A 19896-nucleotide genomic window follows, 5' to 3' on the forward strand; every position below is an offset into this window, starting at 1 on the left:
TCTAGCAATGGCAGGTCTGTCGGCTCTATCTGAAATACATTATAAAGGGGTCCATTAAAACGAGAGTTTACTGTATCTGTATGAGGATTAACAGATGATCTTCTTCTGGGTTGACTAAGATCACACTGGAAATGTATCGATGAGGTAGCAAACAAGTGCTTGCATTGTCTAATAAATGGCAAGACTATTATTCAAGTAAAGAAACAATTATTTAATTTCAATTTGATAAGTGTACAAATAAGTAGTAGATGCCCAGACACAGCATAATTTCACGGTAAAACTACCAGTACTTGTTTGACAACATAAATACTCATTTTACATTTCACATGAAAAAATGATTTTTTTTAAATCAGAAAGACACTGAAAATATATTCATCTGTGTTTGCAATGCATTGTTGTCCTGTAGTACTTCATTTTGGAATAGTAGAAGTTTGTTTGAAAACATAGCTTTGCAATATTAAAAGGACACTTGCCTTCAAAGTAAATAATTTAGTTTTCCTCCCACTAACTTAGTAAGTAATTACACTGCGTAGAGCGGCCTGGTTTCAATGCCCAGCCATGCCCTGCAACCAGCCAGAACACAGCTTGAGCCACAACAATTAGCCCCAGCACCCTTCGGTTAGAGAGGAAATAATAGGGGTCGACACCTTTCAATGCTCTGCAGAGGCTTCTGCTGGAAGTGGTAGAAGCAAAGACGACGTGGCTGTGATTTTTTTTTCAGTCTCTCCAACCTCCATCGTCAAAAGTGACTCAATCTGTATGTGAAAAACAGTCACTTCATTGAAGGAATGCAATGGTGCTGTGGTATCATGCGGGAGGTGCATGACCAGAAGAAAATAATTTAAGAACAAAACCTTATTGCAAAATTGAGAATTTCACAATAAATTTGCAAATTTGATAGCGACAAAAGAAAATTGATCTATTGCCCTATTATGTGTTCCATAAACCAAGAAACTGAGACGCAGCACGCTACAAACTTCTACTTCCTGGATTTGAGTTGCTGTCCACAGTATTATGACAGGATAAAGGAACCCTTTGGGACACTGTCCTTTTGCCTGCGATGTTTCAGTTGTGAATTTGCACGTCACAGATGTGTAAATCTGAACATGTGGCAAGTTTTTATTCAACAGAACATCTCTTGATAGTGGTTCCTGCTGCATGGAAGACAAACACATCACTACCATCAAAAGCACCATCTCCATTTATTTGATACGGCTCTCATGCCGTCATCTACTTGTGTTCCTTAGTTGGTGCGTAATACAGTTCCATTGGCTTGTTGACCTTCCAGTACTTCTCACTAACAAGTTCGAGAGAGAAGGAACCATTCAGGAGCTGAAAGGGAACAGGACAATAATAATTTTCACGAAGCTCTCAGAGGGCCACAATCATGAACCATCACCAGTAGCTATCTTTACAGTAAATACTAGAGATCCTTCATAAAGCTACTGCATCTGCTAGTGTTTACATTTTGTTCTTTTAAAATATTTTAAAATAACAGGCTTCTTCTGATCGCATGGCTGAGTTCAGCAAGATTCAACCCCGAAATAATGAACATAAGCATGCACTGAGATCAACATGGTTACCAGACCCCTTTGGGTAACGAAAGTTAATACTGCATCATAAACCAAAGATCAGCATCATGCGCCCTGCAAGAAACCATCACTGAGTTAATACACCAAGAATGGTGGCACGGTTCAATCCCGGCTACGGGCGCTGTCTGTACGGAGTTTGTACGCTCTCCCCGTGACCACATAGGTTTTTTCCAAGATCTTCGGTTTCCTCCCACACGCCAAGGAAGTACAGGTTTGTAAGTTAATTGGCTTGGTACAAGTGTAAATTGTCCCTGGTGTGCATAGGATAGTGTTAATGTGCGGGGATCGCTGGTTGGCGTGGACTGTGTGGGCCGAAGGGCCAAAATCTTCAGATTCTTGGTTTGTAACATGTTAAATTACCTCAGAAGGAAATCTGTATTGTTACTTTACTCCAGCTATTTGGCCTTACAAATGCTTTTGTGCCCCATACAACCTCATGCCTTTTTGTGTATATGGCCACCAATTCCATCCCATTGTCAAGATCTTGGAAAATTAACCTCAAATTACATTTTGTGGCTTATTTTCTTTCCTTTCTTGAAGTAAATAGCAAAAGATTGCCATCCTCCGTGTCTTTGGCCCAGATTTCCATTTCGGAACCTTATTCACCATTCTAGTTGGTGACTTTGCTACCTCCTCCTCTGCATTCATTTTCATTTTGATGCATGTTTTGAACAACCATCTCATAATTGTAGTGCTTTCTCTGTCCTCCAGTAATTGGCACGCAGTCTCACTTCCAGCTTCCGTGATAAAAGCCAAGGCAAAGCAGGCAAGGATGGTGGCTGACTTTTAATAAGTGTTAAAAATCCATGAAAAATAATGTATCTGCAGCTAAAGAGGCAAAAAAGTCTAAGATATATCATCAAAGCTGCATGGCTTTCGAGTCAGGACACATTAGTTAGTTTTTAAAACGGTCCCAAATGCAATATTCTACAAGAGGCTTGCTGTGGACATACGTCACTGGTCAAAGAATCTACTGCAATGGCACGTTTTCATAAGAATAAATGCTTTGCCATGACAACTACTGATTTTACCACTACTGAAATTAGCTTGCAGTTCCCTATTCCCATCACATTCTCATACACTGCTTCAATGTTTTCTCTGGTATGTCCAGGTTTACACTCAAACTTTTGGGACCAACCGTTTTGATGAATAGCCAAATATTTGGACTAGTGGTGAAGTTGTTCTTTACACTTTCAGATTTCCCATCCACCTTGGGCTTAGCCGAGCAGTGGGCATCCATGGCTTGATTTACAACTGTTTCTTGCATCCAACATGTTCGCAAGATGTTTTCTTTCACTCTTGAATTATCAGTCAACAAATCCTTTCCCTCTTTATCCATGAAACCATAAATACCCCATTGGCAATGGCAAGGATTCTCCTGTGTTTCTTTTTGCCTCCTTGATTTCACCCTCCAATCAAGATGTATTTTACCACATTCACTCTTGCATAAGCCTACCACCTTCATCGCAGTTCCTCTATTTTCCTACATCCAAACCATTTCAACATTTTGAGAACTCCAGTGTCAGCAACTTTCAACAACTATCTTCAACTCCAGGGTCTCCTGCATCCTTCTGGCTCATAGATTCAGTCATACAACACAGGAATGGGACCTTCAACCCATGATGTCTATCCTGACCATTGCTACTTGAATACTCACCTTTGCCTGATTCTCCACTCTACCTGCTTCAGTACCTGCAGTCTCTACACCAATAGAACTCCCTCAAGAGTGTTTTTTAAAAAAAATGTCTTACTCTGCAAACAAAATATTCAGTCTTCAGCCAGGTTTCCACCTGCTCCCCTGTTCTTCTCCACAATGTGCAAAGTGTTTTACAAATCAGATGGAATAAAGTTGAGGTTGACCATTGTTTGAGGAAGTGGTCCAACAATGCAGTTCTTCACAGACGACAGGAAAAACTAAACGAGCAGCACATGCATGTTTTCCCCAATATGCTACAAAAGCGCTAACGTCAAAGGAAAGAAAGGCTCACGTCAACCTAGTTACAGGATTGAGCAAGGATCTCCTCTTCGACCCCCACCCTCCCGACACATTAAGGTGTCACAAAGGTACATTCTAAACTAAAGGAAATAGAGCTGGATATAATACACTTGAATAGAATTTATTCTCCAGTCCAGGAAAGCATCAGCAATTACTGTTATTGTAATATTACTTCTTGGCTCTGCTTGATTATTTTTCTTCTTTCTCCCACTGGAAGCGGAGGACATGCCCAGCTGGAGTTATGGGGCACGTCTCACTTTTTTTTTTGTTTATGTTCGTTTGTCTAACTTGTCTAGGACTTGTTAGGTCTGCGTTGATAGATGTCTATAAAATTAAGAGTAGACAGTCAGAACCTTTTTCCCCCGCAGGATGAAAATATCAAAGACTAGAAAGCGTAGCTTTAAGGTGGGAGGAACAAAGTTTAAAGGACATGTGCTTAGCAAAGTTTTTAAAAATATATATAAACACAGAGGGTTACGAGTGCCTGGACACACTGCCAGGGGTCGTGATGGAGGCAGATATGATAGTGGTGTTTAAGAGGCTTTTAGATAGGCACAGGATATGCAGGGAATGAAGGGAGATGGATGTTGTGCAGGCAGATAAAAGTCTGTCTTGGCATTCTGTTCAGCAGAGACACTGTGGGCCAAAGGGCCTGTTCTTGTGCTGTATGGTTCTCTGTTGTCACGCCCCGACTGCTCCCATTCATTATTCTACTAAATAACCTAATTTACAGCGTACATCCCTAGTCAGCCTAGTTTTACTCATCATAGATAACCCACAACTCCATCCTCACTGCATCTAAAAGTTATTTTCTCTCCTTCCTCGTAATAACGAAGGATCTCCGACCTGCAATGTTAACTCTTTTCTCACAGATGAGGCCTGACCTGCTCAGTATTTCCAAACCTTTCTGTTTTATATTAATCCTTTATCTTCCAGTTCTCCCCATATCAGCTCCCCCCATATTTATACTGAATGTGAGGTTTTCCCCATTGCTCTTAAATAGACTACAGTTGACTTTCTCTTGAAAAGCAGGACATATACTTACAGTGAACTGGCCATTCACCGTTGCAATGTAAATGGTGTATTGCTTCTCACTGACCGTCTCCACATTCATTGGATTTGCTTCTTCATTTTTCCTGAGCTCTTCCAAGGCTAATCTCATGGCCAGATACTTGGACAGGTGGTCAACAGTGGCATTTCCTGTTGTTTTAATATACCTTTTAAACCAAACAAATACAAGACATGAAACCATGCAATCTGCACCCACACAAACTCTAATTCCTAATGTGGCATACAGCTAGAGTCGGCACGGAGTTTATATTTGGAAAACTGGATGAAACTTCTGCTGGACTTGGTTTGAAATCACTTAAATCTACTTCAAGTTACACAGATAACGACAACAGAAACGACACTCTGTAGAAATGACTCCCACACTCACTTTATTGAGACTGGGTTATTTGTAATGGACAAAAATACTTTGAAGAAAAAATGATGTGCTTAAAATGTTGACATCTTAGAAGAAAAAAAAGACACAAAGTGCTGGTGTAAACCAGCAGTTCAGGTAGCACCTTTAGGGACCATGAATAAGTAATGTTTGGGTCAGGACCCTTCTTCAGATTCATTCCTTAAGCACTCCTCGTTTATAAACATTCCTTATTTCGAAATCTTAGAGGAATTCAAATGCGATTAAGATTTTACATGTTCCTAACTAGTAAATGCTGATGTCTTGGTCATAATCATAGCTTTCCTTTCCCACCCATTTGCTCCAAGTCAAGCAAATTAGGTCATATCAGCATATATTAATGTTTGTGTATCTACCTATAAAAATAATATACTTAGTATATAATAATTTTCCCAAATAATATCATCCATTGTACGAGCAGATATTAGCTGGTCAAGGAATGAGTCAGAAAAGATGCAGAAGAGGTTCACAAGGATGTTACCTGGACTCACGGGCTCAATGGAGATGCTGGATTGGCTGAGATATTTGTTTTGGAGCCGAGGAGGCTGTTGAGGTGTCCAGATCATGAGAGGCTTTGGTGAAGTGAACATGCGCTATCCTTTTTCTCAGCATAGAGCATTCTAAAACTAGAAGGCACAGGCTTCAGTCAAGAGCAGCGAGGTTTAAAAGGGACCTCAGCAGCAACTTTTTTCCACTCAGAGGGTAGTCCATATCTGGAATGAGCTGTCAGAGGAAGTGTAGGAGTGGATGCAGTAAGGCTGAAGTCTGAAGGAGGGCACCAATCCAAAACTTAGCCTGTCCATGTTATCCAGAGATGCTGGCTGATCAGCACTTTTTGTAAACCAGCATCTGCAGTTCCTTCTGTCCCTATTACATTCCCAGTCAACCAATAAACATGCAAGTCTGTACGATGTTGCATGTAAACCAGCCACATAGCACTTTGATATTTCAGCCATAATTTAGTTGGCAATAGACAGCAAAGACCGGGAATCTAATTAAACTTGTTGGTTCAGATGTCGCAGTTGTTGGCAATGTCTTCCTAGGTTATGGAGAAATTGGTCGCGGTGAAACTACTTACCGCTTTCTCGACACCGGTGTACGGCCCACAATCCTCTGAACACCAACCGTCACCTGCCTTGGTTTTTAAAAAAAGCATTTAGAGTCATAGGAAAAAGTAACTCATGATTGTTTGCATACTTTTAAGTTCACGATTTCTTCTACTAAATAGAAAATATAAGCGCAGTTAAACACTCAGAATGCAGTATCGTAATTTCCAGGCACAAATTTTCCACTCTTTTAAAACTTTAGTACACTTGTCTAAACATGGCATTTTTCCTTTCACTATTAATTCAAGTTTTCTACCAATTTCTCTTTCCTGAGATCATCTACACAGCTGGGAGAAGATACCACTCGGTACCTAACCCCAGGCTTAGAGTGCCTTAGATAGCAAGGATTGGTAGAATAAGTGATCACTCATACCACCAAAGATAAACCTAAAAACCTTTCCATAGATGTAATTTCCAATATTAGTTTAAATGAGAAGAAACTAATTGTGTACAATTCCTTCCACGAAGACCAACCTTCATGGCTCTTCCTTTGTTCTGGATGAAATAAATAAATGCAGCAGATGTCCACACAAGGACGGTATAACAAAATGGACACGATCTCTCTGTTTACAAGGAGACGATGAGGGTTGTGTAGGAAAATAACTGCAGATGCTGGTACAAATTGAAGGTATCACAAAATGCTGGAGTAACTCAGCAGGTCAGGCAGCATCTCAGGAGAGAAGGAATGGGTGACGTTTCGGGTCGAGACCCTTCTTCAGACTGATGTCAGGGGGGCGGGACAAAGAAAGGATATAGGTGGAGACAGGAAGATAGAGGAAGAACTGGGATGGGGGAAGGGGAAGAGAGGGACAGAGGAACTATCTAAAGTTGGAGAAGTCAATGTTCATACCGCTGGGCTGCAAGCTGCCCAAGCGAAATATGAGGTGCTGTTCCTCATCCGAAATATGAGGGTTGTGGATCATTCATTCAGAGAGACAAGTTCAAATTCTACCATGTAGAGAAGTAGAATGAACTAAATAAAACTATTATTTAAAAGCTAGTATTAGCCTACCTCATGTTGTTTAGTAACGTTCTTTTAGAAAGGATATTTGCCATCCTTACCGATTTAGCTTTAAATGTGACTCCAAATCCACCAACATGATAAACTCTGACTGCCGTCTTATATCAATGGAAAGTTAGGATACACAATAAATACCAGTAATGTCCATATCCCACAAACAAATAAAGAAAAAATCATTTTTTCCCCCAATCTCTTCACAAAATCCAAAGCAGTGATTCATGGCTAATTCCCGTCCTTCACATCCTTCCCCTGGTGTCTAGACTGGTGCAGATGGTCAAACTAATGGTTTCCAAAATTTCAACATGATCCGTTTCCTTATACAATTCATTTCTTTTTACAGTGCAATCAATGTGCATTTTAAACACCTTATCAAATTCCTATAGCACTTAAGGGTTCGTCTACTTCAATAAAAGTATCTCGCTACATCCACACTTTTCAAACCTGCGCTAACCACTGAAGTATTTTTCCACATTCGTCCTCTCAAAATTCATTTCTCAACCTCGTCTTGCATGGTTCTGCCTATATTCATCAGTCTGCCTTGGTTACTTTACAAACTGGAGTTTAATATTTTAAATTTTTGTAGGTTTAAAAATCAGAACTGCAAGCAGTCTTTGCAGTAGAGCAGGAACCAATTTATAATATTTCAGATCTTTCTTTTTCCAATAGTAACCACCTTGATGTATAGTTCTAGAAAATTGCTTTGACTGTCAGCATTCCATTGTCATTTTGTCTTAACATTCAGAATCAATTCAATTGAATGGATAACAATAACACATACCTGGTCTGTGCCGTTTCATCCTTCTCCATAAGTGTAGGATGCGGTCTGAAAACCAGCTCAATTTCATTGGTTCCATCAGTCACTGGATCAGGGTCCCCTGTTCCGTTCTCATTTGTAGTGTCAAGATCAGGACCTGAATCATCGGAGGTTTTTGCGCGTTTCTGACTTGGTCCAGCCTCCTGGTTGCTGTGGGTGGAGGCGTTGCTGCAGTGGGAGCTGTCACCATTATCTTCTGCCCCACTGCCATTCTCAGCCTGGTGCTTTCTTACCCTCTGTGCTCTGTACCAGATAGACAAAAATCCAGCATGGTAGTGTGAAGAGGCACTTACCAAGAACAAATGATCCACCAAGATTACAGTTACAGAAGACAAAATAGCTGAACTAGTTATGTTCTGCTCGCAACAGTTTGTGCTTCAAATAATCAATGATTCTTTTCAAAAGACAACATTGGATTTTTAAACACTCCAACTGTTGATAAGACAAAGCTAGAGGGATTCCAACACACACGTGGTTTTTTGCACAATGCTGATGCGTTTTTAATACTTTGAAGCTCATTTCTCCCAGATCTGAGGACTTCAACAGTAATCCTATGCAATGCAATAAGAATTTAATGGGATTCAAAACTTTTTTAAAAGAGAGGAAATGTGAGGGAGAGACTGCCTTCAAACTCTCATGGAAGTAGAATATGAAAATAATAAAATTGGAATCAACTTTCCATTTCAGCAATTCAAATTGTCAGACTTCACAACACATCTGGAAAAGAAACCATGTTACATGACAAAAGAGAATCCTTAAAGATTTAGGATGAGAAATTACTAATAATAATCACATGGCAGCATTCGTACTGCTAAATCAAGGGATGGTGCTTCCCACCCTGATACACACACTTCAGCATGTGTGAGACTGTTGTTTACTGCTTTATTTAACCACCACCGTTTCAACTTCTCTTTAATCACCAGCATTTAAATTGTATACAGAAGCCCAACAACAGTAGTCCAAGGTCTCCTGTGAGTACAATACTGGTGCAAAGCTGTTCTTTGCATCAGATTCTGCTGATGAGTCCCAATCCGTAAAACCATCTATTCCTTTCACTCCACGGATGCACCCTAACCCACGAAGGTCCCCAGCAGATATATTATTGCTCGTCTTTGCCCAGATTGTTTGAGATATATTACTGACTAATTTCCATGTAGCTTGGTTCAAAAAGGTTCAAAGGTATTTCATTGTCACGTGTACTAATTAAGGTACAGTGACATTCGATTTAGCAGCAGCAAACACAGGATATTATCAATAACATGGCTCAGAGGGAGAGGAAGGGGAGGAGGGGGGAGAGAAGTGGGGAGAGGAAGGGGGGGAGGGGGAGAGGAAGGGGGGAGGGGAAGAGGAGGGGGGAGGGGAAGAGGAAGGGGGAGGGGGAGAGGAAGGGGGGAGTGGAGAGGAAGGGGGAGAGGGGAGAGGAAGGGGGAGAGGGGAGAGGAAGGGGGAGAGGGGAGGGGGTAGAGGAAGGGGGGGGGGGGAGGAGAGAAGCCGCACTAATGTAGGAGAGGTTTGGGCCACTTGGTCTAGTTGTTATCTAAATGGCATTGACATGCTATCCTTCACTTCTCATCTAATTCACATCAGTCAATCCTGTTTTTGAAACGACCTTATTTGATCACATGAGGATCCGTGCACAGGCTGCTGCTGATACTTGCAATTCTGGATTTTTTTTCCACAGGACTGGCAATGGCACCGAAACGGCAATTGCTCAAAAGGCAACTTTGTGACGTTTATTTTCCAACAATACAAGCCAAGACAAGTGTGAAAGGCGGGAGCGGGTTCCCAGTTGCCTCTCCCTTCCCCAAAAATGAAGAAGTGCCTCGACTCAAAACGTCACCCATTCCTTCTCTGCAGAAGATGCTGCCTGTCACGCTGAGTTACTCCAGCATTTTGTGTCCATCTTCAGTGTAAAACAGCATCTGCAGTTCCTTCCTACACAATACAATTGTCCCTCAGGTTCTGCAAAAAGTGGCTCAGCTAGCAAAAGTTGGGGCCAGAAAACAGCCATGTGAGTTTGTCACCTTGGAATCTTCCATATTAACATTTATCCCAGCTTCTCATTTCTAGAAGACCATCTCCATTATTGGCAAGGTATAAAAAAAAGTGCAGCCCAAGGTCATATCTAATGAATGGTGCAAAGAAAAAAAATCTATTTCTCTGAACAATGTTTTTTTGTGCACTACGAAACTGTTGTAACTACGAGTTCATTTATCATTGCTAATCAGATGCGCTGTCTTCAGTAGCCAGCATTGAATTTTCTGAACAGAAACTTGCTGATGCTATTAAATCACTCTAAAGTTTCCCGTGTAAGTAATGCTGCTCAATATTGACTTAAGTACACTTGGCATTGTGTGAAGGAACAATGAATACTATTAAAGCCGGATAGAAATTAACCAGGCCATTCACATCAATTAAGAATAAGTAACTGAACACCAAAGCTAAATAAACAAAGCTTTAAGCATGCAAGTTTACAAGGCCCGAAAGGGGGCAAAGGAAGATGCTGCAGTGCACATTATCATTTCATTCTAATTGTTAAATAATTAGGAACTCCGCTGTTTTAAGAGGGATTTCATTTGGAACTCAAATGAAGGATTTAATTTTGCATGACTGTGCTTTTTCAGAAACAGCAAGTGAAAGTCTGAAGAAGGGTCTCGACCCGAAACGTCACCCATTCTTTCCCTCCAGAGATGCTGCCGAACCCGCTGAGTTTCTCCAGCTTTTTGTGTCTATCTTACGTGAAAGATCATTTCAGGAAGAGAAGACTTAATTGGAGAAATGTAGGCTGTTTAACCTTTGAGCGTTTTGCTATTCGAAATGATCAGAGCTAATCTGTGACTTAAATCCACACAGAATTTTTTCCAATTAGTCATTTGTTTCTTCAATTTTTTGCATTCTTAACATCTATATTGCATTTTTTCCTATTTCTGGGTTTTAAAGGCAAAAAATATATTTAATGGTTCAAAATTTTCTTCCATAAGCCAGCAATTTTTAATTAATACACCTACTTTTTGGTCTGATTTATTCAACAATACATTTTCTACATGCCTGCCCTGGTTTCTCCATGACTCAAAGCAATGCCTTTTCACTCCACTCCCAACCTCAATATTTCATTGCTACTTCACTCCATAAGCTCTCAGTTACTCCACAGTCTTTCTCTTTTCCTGCATCTATTCCTCTGTACTGTTCTCTATGTTCTGACTCCTGTTACACATGGCACTGTACTGGCATGCCAGCTGGAAAATTAATTCAAGAAATAAAAATGTCATTTGTTCCTTGTGCAAATCTCCAACTCCATTATGAAAGCCACAATGTGATTAAGAATAATAGCAAGCAAAATTCAAGTCCTTCCCATGCAGGTTAGAAGTTGCAAATGAACTCTTCATTTGTTTGGTAGACGAACAACAGCAACGTCGTCAATACAACAGACAAACTCACCTGCTCGCCAGCATTCCTGGGGACTGCATCTTCTTCCAGCTATTAAAATTCATTAAACTTCAGCTGCCACTTTGCCGCATGGCATCTCTCCAAACTGTTCATTAGCATCGCTATGGATATACGAGCCTGCATCAGAGCAATTCAACGTGATTTACAGAGTATGGGATGTTGCCCCTTACCTATTAAGTGCTTGCATTTTGAGTCCTTCCTCAATGCTGTGGCTCAGGGCCTGTTGGTTGTGGTGTTTACTGATCCGGGCCAGCACCCGCTCCTGATGGGCCTCATACTCATCTCGACTGGGATATATTTTGCTGATTAGCGCGTCGAAGTTTGGATCTGGTCGCAGTGACCGCTTCGAGACCAGCTTTTTCCTGCAGGTGGGACACTCTTTGTTTCTAATGAGAAAAAGGTTGAGTATTTCTGTATAACAAGGAGATGCAAACATTGCAGTTCATGTACATGCATATCCAATATCCAAGGGCGGCACGGTAGCGCAGCGGTAGAGTTGCTGCTTTACAGCGAATGCAGCGCCGGAGACTCAGGTTCGATCCTGACTACGGGTGCTGTACTGTAAGGAGTTTGTACGTTCTCCCCGTGACCTGCATGGGTTTTCTCCGAGATCTTCGGTTTCCTCCCACACTCCAAAGACGTACAGGTATGTAGGTTAATTGGCTGGGTAAATGTAAAAATTGTCCCTAGTGGGTGTAGGATAGTGTTAATGTACGGGGATCGCTGGGCGGCACGGACTTGGTGGGCCGAAAAGGCCTGTTTCCGGCTGTATATATATGATATGATATGATATGATAAACAAATGGTATTATAAGTTCATGTAGAACAAAACTTAACTTTCCACTGAAATAGATTTTTTTTAATCCCTAAAACAATTGTTTACATTTTGAACCGAACCTATTAACCTTTGGTGGCTTTAACTTCCTCCCTCCCTCCGTTCCCATTACGATTTCAGAGACGTTTCATTCTCTTCCATCATGAATATAGATGCAAAATATTTTTTTGAAGACTCTGCCATTTCTTCCCTCAATCCCCCCACCCCCCCCCCCCCCCCTCCGCCACCTGTTTCTTTTAAGAGGTACTCTAATCAAATGCCTCAGGAAATTCCAGTATTCTGTACCTACTCGTTCCACTTTGTCTATCATGCAAATTAAGACTAATCAATCTTTCCACTCTCTACACAAGAGAGCTGTTAGGCTAAATCAGTGAACAAATAGACTGATTTTAGTCCCAAAATATTTTACTCTAAAAGAACTGCCCTGAACACACTACGAATTCTTCCTCAAAGAAGAAAAACCCTTAGTTTTGATTTGCCAGCTTGGCTTCAAACATTATAAGTCACTCAAAATTACTGGAGTAACATTATTATCAGATTCGTAGTCTATCCTATTATACAGCTGCATTCGGGATCTATCGAGCACTCCAACTCATGACATGATTTCTTTGCTATGTCTGTGTTCCACCCACACTGATTCAACATTTTGTTCTTCTCAGCCAAAATCATTTTCTTCTACAGTATTGGCCTCATCATTTCTTATTGGGGATTTCACCCCTGCCTTTCGTTTCAGTTCTGTCCAAAATATCAAAGACTCCAGAATGTTTGGTTTCCATTTTCGGCAACTTCGCTGTAAGCACATCTCTGAAATGGCTAACAGATCATTTCTACTTGTGCCATCAATTCATCTAACTTACTATGAAGGCTGCATTCATTTGGATAAGAACCCTTTATTTTTCCTTTTCACCATTTGCTCTAGTCTGACTCACTTTTTATAGGTGTGGCTGCTTGGATTTGGGTATTGCCAGAAAATGCAAATATTTTAAAACCCACGAGTCTCCACCAGCGCACACATACTACTGCCATAACACTTTAGCTGCAACACTGAGGAACTGAACTAAATTTGTTTTCTGTTGAAACTTTCTAGTTGTAATTTTAAAATCATAAATTTACTTTGTAATCTGATCTAAAGGGACCAATTTTAATTGCACGTTACGATCAGGATTGCAATTTAGAGTAAACCTCGAAGGTTGAGAAAGAAAAATATACATTCACCAACTAATTATCTTCCTCTTTCAATGATGGTTCAATTTGCACGCTCCCACCTTCCCCAGCCACGCCATTGTTTCCCATGCTGTTGATGTGGATATCTGCCACTGGTGCTTCTCATTGATTCAACCCCATTTATTTATTTTTAAAGGAAACCCTTCACCTTTTCCCTCATTTTGTCAAATTCCAAGCTTTGCAGTGACCCTACAGCAGAATAATGTTGATAGAAAGATTGGAGTGAACAGGAAATATCAATGAGCGCTCATCCAAATTCAGATTAGAGAAAATTAGAAAGAAACCCCCAAAGGTTGTTGTGGTCAGCAGCAGGATGGTGGTGTAAGCTGGGGCCCGGAAGCCGTGACTTAATTCCTGCAGCTGTTATGCTACAGAGAACCAGAGGCCTGTTAGTTCCCCAAAGAGAGTTTGCTCCCACCCTCACCCGTCCTCCAGTTGACCATTGAGAGCTGGCAGCATGCTTGGTATCACTCTTGCCAAAAAGGGGAAGTAGAGAATTATTAAATTAAGAAATCAAAGTGCACTGAAACTAAATGTCATTGAGGGAAAGAAAAAGACAGCTACAACTTCCCTTTTTGACATTAAACGTTGCAAAAGGCAATGACTAAACGTGCATGCCTGCTACATATATTTAGTGGTAAAGCCTTCGACTGGTGAAATATTGTTGCTTTTTTTGTTCGCAGAAAATGGAGTCTGTGTCTCCTTCCACATTTCTTACAAAACAAAAGAGCAGCCACCTGTTGTTTTCCTGTCCCTGTTCTGACACTCTGGCAACAAGCCAGCAGAATGCTGAGGAAATGCACATTCTGCAGTTCCCCACTGCCGAATTTAAAGTTGGCTTCTTTGAATGAAAGTTTTAACAAACAACTGATGTGTGACCAAACTCTATGGGTTTTCATGTGTAGCATGCACACAGCCCATTTAAAAAAAATAATTGCAAACCACAAGACAGATTCAGAGGAGGAAACCTGCTGTGTTGTCATATCCTACAGCCACATTGCTATTACCTACCCACTCCTGAGGGCAGTAACTATGCAATCTGCACAGAAACGATGAAGGCATTCTTTGGTTGTCATGGTGTTCTTCAGCATGTCTAGGCAGATAGGACACATCAGCTCACTGTGGAGACTTCTGGGTGACACGGCAATCTCCATGCCATCTGTGATTGCCTCCTGTAGGTCAAATTCAAAGTTCATTAAGTAACAACATCATGGGCTTAAGTTTTTACTATCGTATTCAGGTCACATCATTCTGCATACTAGGCAGATCAATATTCTCTGATACCCTAATAAGTTTGCATTTTGAACCTAGCTTCAACTATCATCACAAATATCATGGTCAATGGGAGAAGAATAACTCACTTAGATGGTAGAATTCTACAGAAGCAATGTACAATCACACTACGTCAGGGCAAGAATGAAGAACAAATATGCAGGTCTCGCTGCATGACAAAGCTACCAGTGCCCACCTGACGACAACTGTTTTATAACTCAGAGTAGTCCCATGACTGATTGTCAAAAAGAGCCCAAAACTGGAACTTTAAATTTAAGGAAGGAAATTTGTTGGATAACGATTTATTTATAAACCGATTGAAATTGGACTCTGAATGTATAAACAAAAGATTTTACAAACACATCCATGATAAACGCACTTTAAATCAAAACCAATAAGTACATAATGTTTACGTTTAGTCCGAAATGGCCATGTCATTAAAAGATTATTAAAACCTGATTTTGCAAGAAAAATGCCTACTGTGCAAATAATCTTTACGGTATAAATCCAAGTTTGGTAGAATACAAAAACTTAATACCTTCGCTTCAAAAGCAACATCTTTGCATTTGAGTAGTTTTCACTTGCAGTTTGTTCCTGACAAAGCAAGATCTCAATCTACTCATAAATAGGAGCTTGCTAACCAAAAGGCGACCGCAGCAGGATCCACACAGCAGGTTTTGTTTTTAATATTTTCATCGACACATGATGATTCTATCATTGCAGTCTATATTTTCTTCACCTGATTATCTGGATACTTTCTCCCGAATGACAATGAAAGGCGCAGCTGAAGGCAGGATACTTTATATAAAGATGATCTAATCATTTGAAAGCAATGGAAACAAATGTGCTCTGAAACACCTAAGGACAAGCAAATTCTGCAGAATGGACGAGAGAATGAAGGATGTAATAAGAATGAGGAATTAACTATTAGAGAAACAAAATCAAGAAACTGGAGAAGTTGGTGAGCTTGAAAGATGATTAATCCCAAGGATCTGATGATTCTATATTCAGAATTTTGAAGGAGGCAGTGTCAGGTACAGCGAATGTCCCTGACTGGAGCTTCCAGAGTTTGAGAGAATCTGTTTTGTTCCCCTGGATTTGAAGGTAACAAATGCAAGCCCACTATTTAGGAAAGAAGAAAGAAAAAGAAAACAGGGACCTACCAATCTGTTGGCCTAACAATGGTTTTCAGGGTGGAAAATATAGACACGACAGTGAAAGATGTTATAATAGAACATAATTGGAAAGAATAAAGGGATTGAGCAAAGTCAACAAGGACTCCTGAAGAGTAAATTATATTTGCCTAATCTACTGGCATTCTTTTTGCAATTTTGAGATGAATTCCCACTACAAATTTGGTGCATATAGCATCAGGAGCAATGTGCTGAGTTGGATAGAGAACTGGTTATCAACGAAGGCAGAAGCAATAAGAATAAATTGTCTTTTTCAGGTTGGGAAACTCTGACTTGTGGACAGTGCTTGGACCCAGCTATTCATTACGGAGATGAATGGCTGAGGGGAGGGGTCAAATTTCATCTTGCCAGATTCCATGACAACATTAAGTTGGGTGCAACTGCAAATGTGGAGAAGGATGTAAAAATGTTGCAGGAGGCTTTGGACAAGCTGAATGAGGAGCCAAGAACACGACAGTCAGCACGCAAGCTGGAAATGGTCACTAACCATTAATGGATGTTTTTTTAGGTTAGAAAAAAAAAGGAGTGAAAGGGACCAGAGGGAGTTTGTTCAAAAGTCACTGAAGGTCACTCTGTAGGTGCAGAAGGCAATGAGGAGGACAAATGGTTTTTTAACCTTTGTAGCGAGAAGGATTGATTGTAGGATAAGGAAATTGTGTTGCAATTGTATAGGATCTGATTAAACCATGTACAGGAAGGAACGGCAGATGCTGGTTTAAATCGAAGATAGACACAAAATGCTGGAGTAACAATGAGACAGAGAGCATCTCTGGAGAGAAGGAATGGGTGACGTTTCGAAATGTCCTCCTTCCTTCTGTCCCGAGATGCTGCCTGTCCCGCTGAGTTAAACCATGTGTGTGGAGCACTGGGTAGTTTTGTGTTTCCTTTCCCAAAAAAGGATACATGCCTTAGAGGGAATGCAGAAAAGTTCACTAGATTGATTTCGCAAAGTGCTGGAGTAACTCAGCAGGTCAGGCAGCATCCATGGAGAACATGGATCAGTGACGTTTCATGTTGGGACCCGTTTTCAGACTGATTGTGGGAGTGGTAGGGGTGAGGTGGAGTGTGGAAGAAAGAAAGCTGGAAGAGAGGAGTGCAGGACAAAGTGTGGCAGGTAATAGGTGAACACAGGTTTGCTGTATGAAGTGAATTGACTAGATTGGATCTAAAGCCTAGAAGAATGGGAGGAAATCTCAATGAAGCTCACAAAATACTTCAAGGGCTTGATAGGCCCAATTCAGGAAGGAGTTTCCCTTGACCAAGTAGTCTAGGATGAGCAGACATTTTAGTAAGGCGATGAAAAGTTTCTGTACTCAAAAGTTTCTTTACTCAGAACCTCTAGGCTATGGAAGCTCAGTAAATCAGGTCCTGATACAGAACATGGTCCACTCTCTGCTTCCGCAGATGCTGCCTGACCCACCCACCTCTTCCAGTAGTTTGTTTTTTTCCCCCACTCTAAATTACAACATGTGCAATCTCTTGTGTCTCCTTCAAAATAGAATTCAATAGCTTTCGGGATGTTATGGAAATCATAGAATATGCTGATCGTGCGAGAAAATGTGCAAAGCTAGAATATCAGCCATGTTCTTGATGAGTTGTGGAGTCATCTTTAAAGGCCAGTTAACCCACTCCTGCTCCGAGCTCAGAGTATTACGTTCTTAAAACACTAAAGACAAAACTCTGGAAATCTGAAATCAAAACGATTTTTGGAAATACTCAAAAGGCCAACTTGCACTTACCAGAAGAGAAAGGGAGTTAATGTTATGGATCAAGGAATCTTCATTTGAATCATGGGTTAGCTATTGGCTAATTTTATAAAGAACACCTGAATATTCACTTCTGATGAAAAGTCACTAAACTGGATTGCAAATTCCATTTTCTTTCTCAAGAAATGTTTAATTTAATTTTTTTTAATGCATCCATTCTCAACTTTCTTTTTAAGATTTCTTTGCTGCAAAGTTTCTCCAGTAAATGTCTGAGGTTCTGTGTTGGTGACCAACTTCCACGAACAAAACAAGACACAAGAAGATGATCCCCAGGAATTAAAATGGGCCTCTTATGTAACACTTCCCCTCTGCAAATTAAATCAGTAACTCTGGATCTCGTCACCTTTTCCCAATTCCTCTGTATTTTGAATGACCAAAACTGCATGCCAGCAGCCATACTGGTCACAGATGCAATAACAATCTACCATACCTTGGTTGGAACAATTACAGACCCCAATTTACACGACTGATAACTGCAATCAGATTCAATACAGTTCATTAATCATTCTGAACATTCCTGCCAACAGCTTTAAAAAATAACAAAGGACAAGTTTAAATTCCTGATTAGCCAAGAAAAACATAATCTGCAAATACACACAAATTATCTCATAAATTGGACAGAGGAAGGGAAGCTCTCCATGGGTTTAGATCTGACAAAGTTCTGAGAAATTACTCTCTAAAAAGTGCATTTGCCAATGAAATGGACAATATAACAAGTTGCGCTGCCTTCTACATTGTGGAATAAATTATGAAATAGGTTAGAATGTATTATATATGGGCATATATTGATATACAAATCAGTTCTTTCGTGCATTATTTATGAATTGGATCTGCTCATTGGGCTCATCACGTTCCACGAGTTGCTTGTTTTACTGCCTTTCGGAAATTGAAGGAGCACAGTGGGAGTGCACAAATTACATATTATAGTTAATGAAAGACATAACAATGTTACACGCACCACCTACGGGCAAGGCTATCAAAAGACCATCGAGCAGAAAACGTAAATTCTGGTCAAAGGCAGCGCAAAGATGTTTAACCTGCAGGAATGTCTCCGACAGACTCATTCATTAGTGACAACCACTATCTCGTGCAGGCCAGATTTCAAATTACCTATTTAATGATTCATGAGCTTCAAGTCCTTGATAATAAAAGTAAATTACAGTGCTTGAATTACCCAGCCACCATCCGAGTCATCCCTTCAATGAGTTTCCGTAGGTACTGCAAAGCCGAGTAGTTCTAAAGTCACATTAACTATATCTATAGGTTTTCTTTAAATTTACAAAACTCTCAGAAAGCTGTGACATTACTTTTTACATGGTGTATTGGCTGATTAGCATATAATTACTCTGGTACACCTAAAGCATTACAGAACATTAGAAGTGTACTTAATCTTCCACCACTTCTCGAGTTCTATTCCAGCAGTTGTGGAACTTAGAAATATTTCAAATATATTCATTTAATTCACTAGAGTACATTCCAACAATCCTAATCCAGGAACTTTGTGGGTATTTAATCTGCCCAGTTTCTCAATGTTAGTTTAGTTTCCATTTTATTACACCTTGAGCATAGCTCTGTGCATAATGGTTACAATTTATCCACAATCTAACTGCAAAAATATTTGACGAGAATCTATTCAATACAATAGATTTTAGCCAATTGTTCGCAATAGCTTTAACTTTTTACAGATCCGCTAGTTCTTCCGCTTGCCTTCCTATGATGTGGGATTCTACAATCAAGTTTTGTCTTGCAAAAATATAAATGTGAAAATTACATTGAGTTAGATTTTGTCAGGTCATCAACTGAAATATTAATTCTGTTTCTCTCCCTGCAGATGCTGACTAACCCGCTGAGTATTTCGGGAATATTCAGTTTCTAACTTCAGATTTTTGCCAGGCCTCTTGTGATAGAGCATTCTTCACCACAGTTAAGTTCACAGTTGCTGGCCTTTGACTCAATAGTACCCTCTGATTGAGGGTCTGGCTCCCTGGGATTATTCATTCCTTACCTTTTGTCTGTCAAGTTGCGGCTTCTTTTTCTACGTCCAAGGCCCAGAGAGACAGGAAAGAAAGGAAGAGGAAAGCAAAAGTGACAGATAAAGAAATGAGAAAACAGTAAAACGGAAGAAGGGACAGGCAGAGAAAGAAAAAAAAAAACTAAAGTAATTAGGT

At 40.3% G+C, this 19896-nt stretch overlaps 1 protein-coding gene across 8 annotated transcripts in view; it reads right to left on the reverse strand.

Annotated features, from left to right (window-relative positions):
• Nucleotides 1–236: 236 nt before the first annotated feature.
• rnf2 (ring finger protein 2) overlaps nucleotides 237–19896 on the reverse strand; it is a 38934-nt gene continuing 19274 nt past the window's right edge. For all 8 annotated transcript variants that reach the window (XM_078407620.1, XM_078407616.1, XM_078407617.1 and 5 more), the window contains 6 exons: nucleotides 14509–14669; nucleotides 11609–11824; nucleotides 7956–8234; nucleotides 6129–6185; nucleotides 4634–4805; nucleotides 237–1332 (listed from right to left, as the gene is read on the reverse strand). In XM_078407620.1, coding sequence (XP_078263746.1) covers nucleotides 1231–1332; nucleotides 4634–4805; nucleotides 6129–6185; nucleotides 7956–8234; nucleotides 11609–11824; nucleotides 14509–14669 — 987 coding nt within the window. In that variant the 3' untranslated portion in view covers nucleotides 237–1230. The remainder of the gene's footprint in view (nucleotides 1333–4633; nucleotides 4806–6128; nucleotides 6186–7955; nucleotides 8235–11608; nucleotides 11825–14508; nucleotides 14670–19896) is intronic.

Source organism: Rhinoraja longicauda, chromosome 11 (assembly GCF_053455715.1).
Source record: "Rhinoraja longicauda isolate Sanriku21f chromosome 11, sRhiLon1.1, whole genome shotgun sequence".
In the NCBI taxonomy this organism is placed as follows: Eukaryota; Metazoa; Chordata; class Chondrichthyes; order Rajiformes; family Arhynchobatidae; genus Rhinoraja; species Rhinoraja longicauda.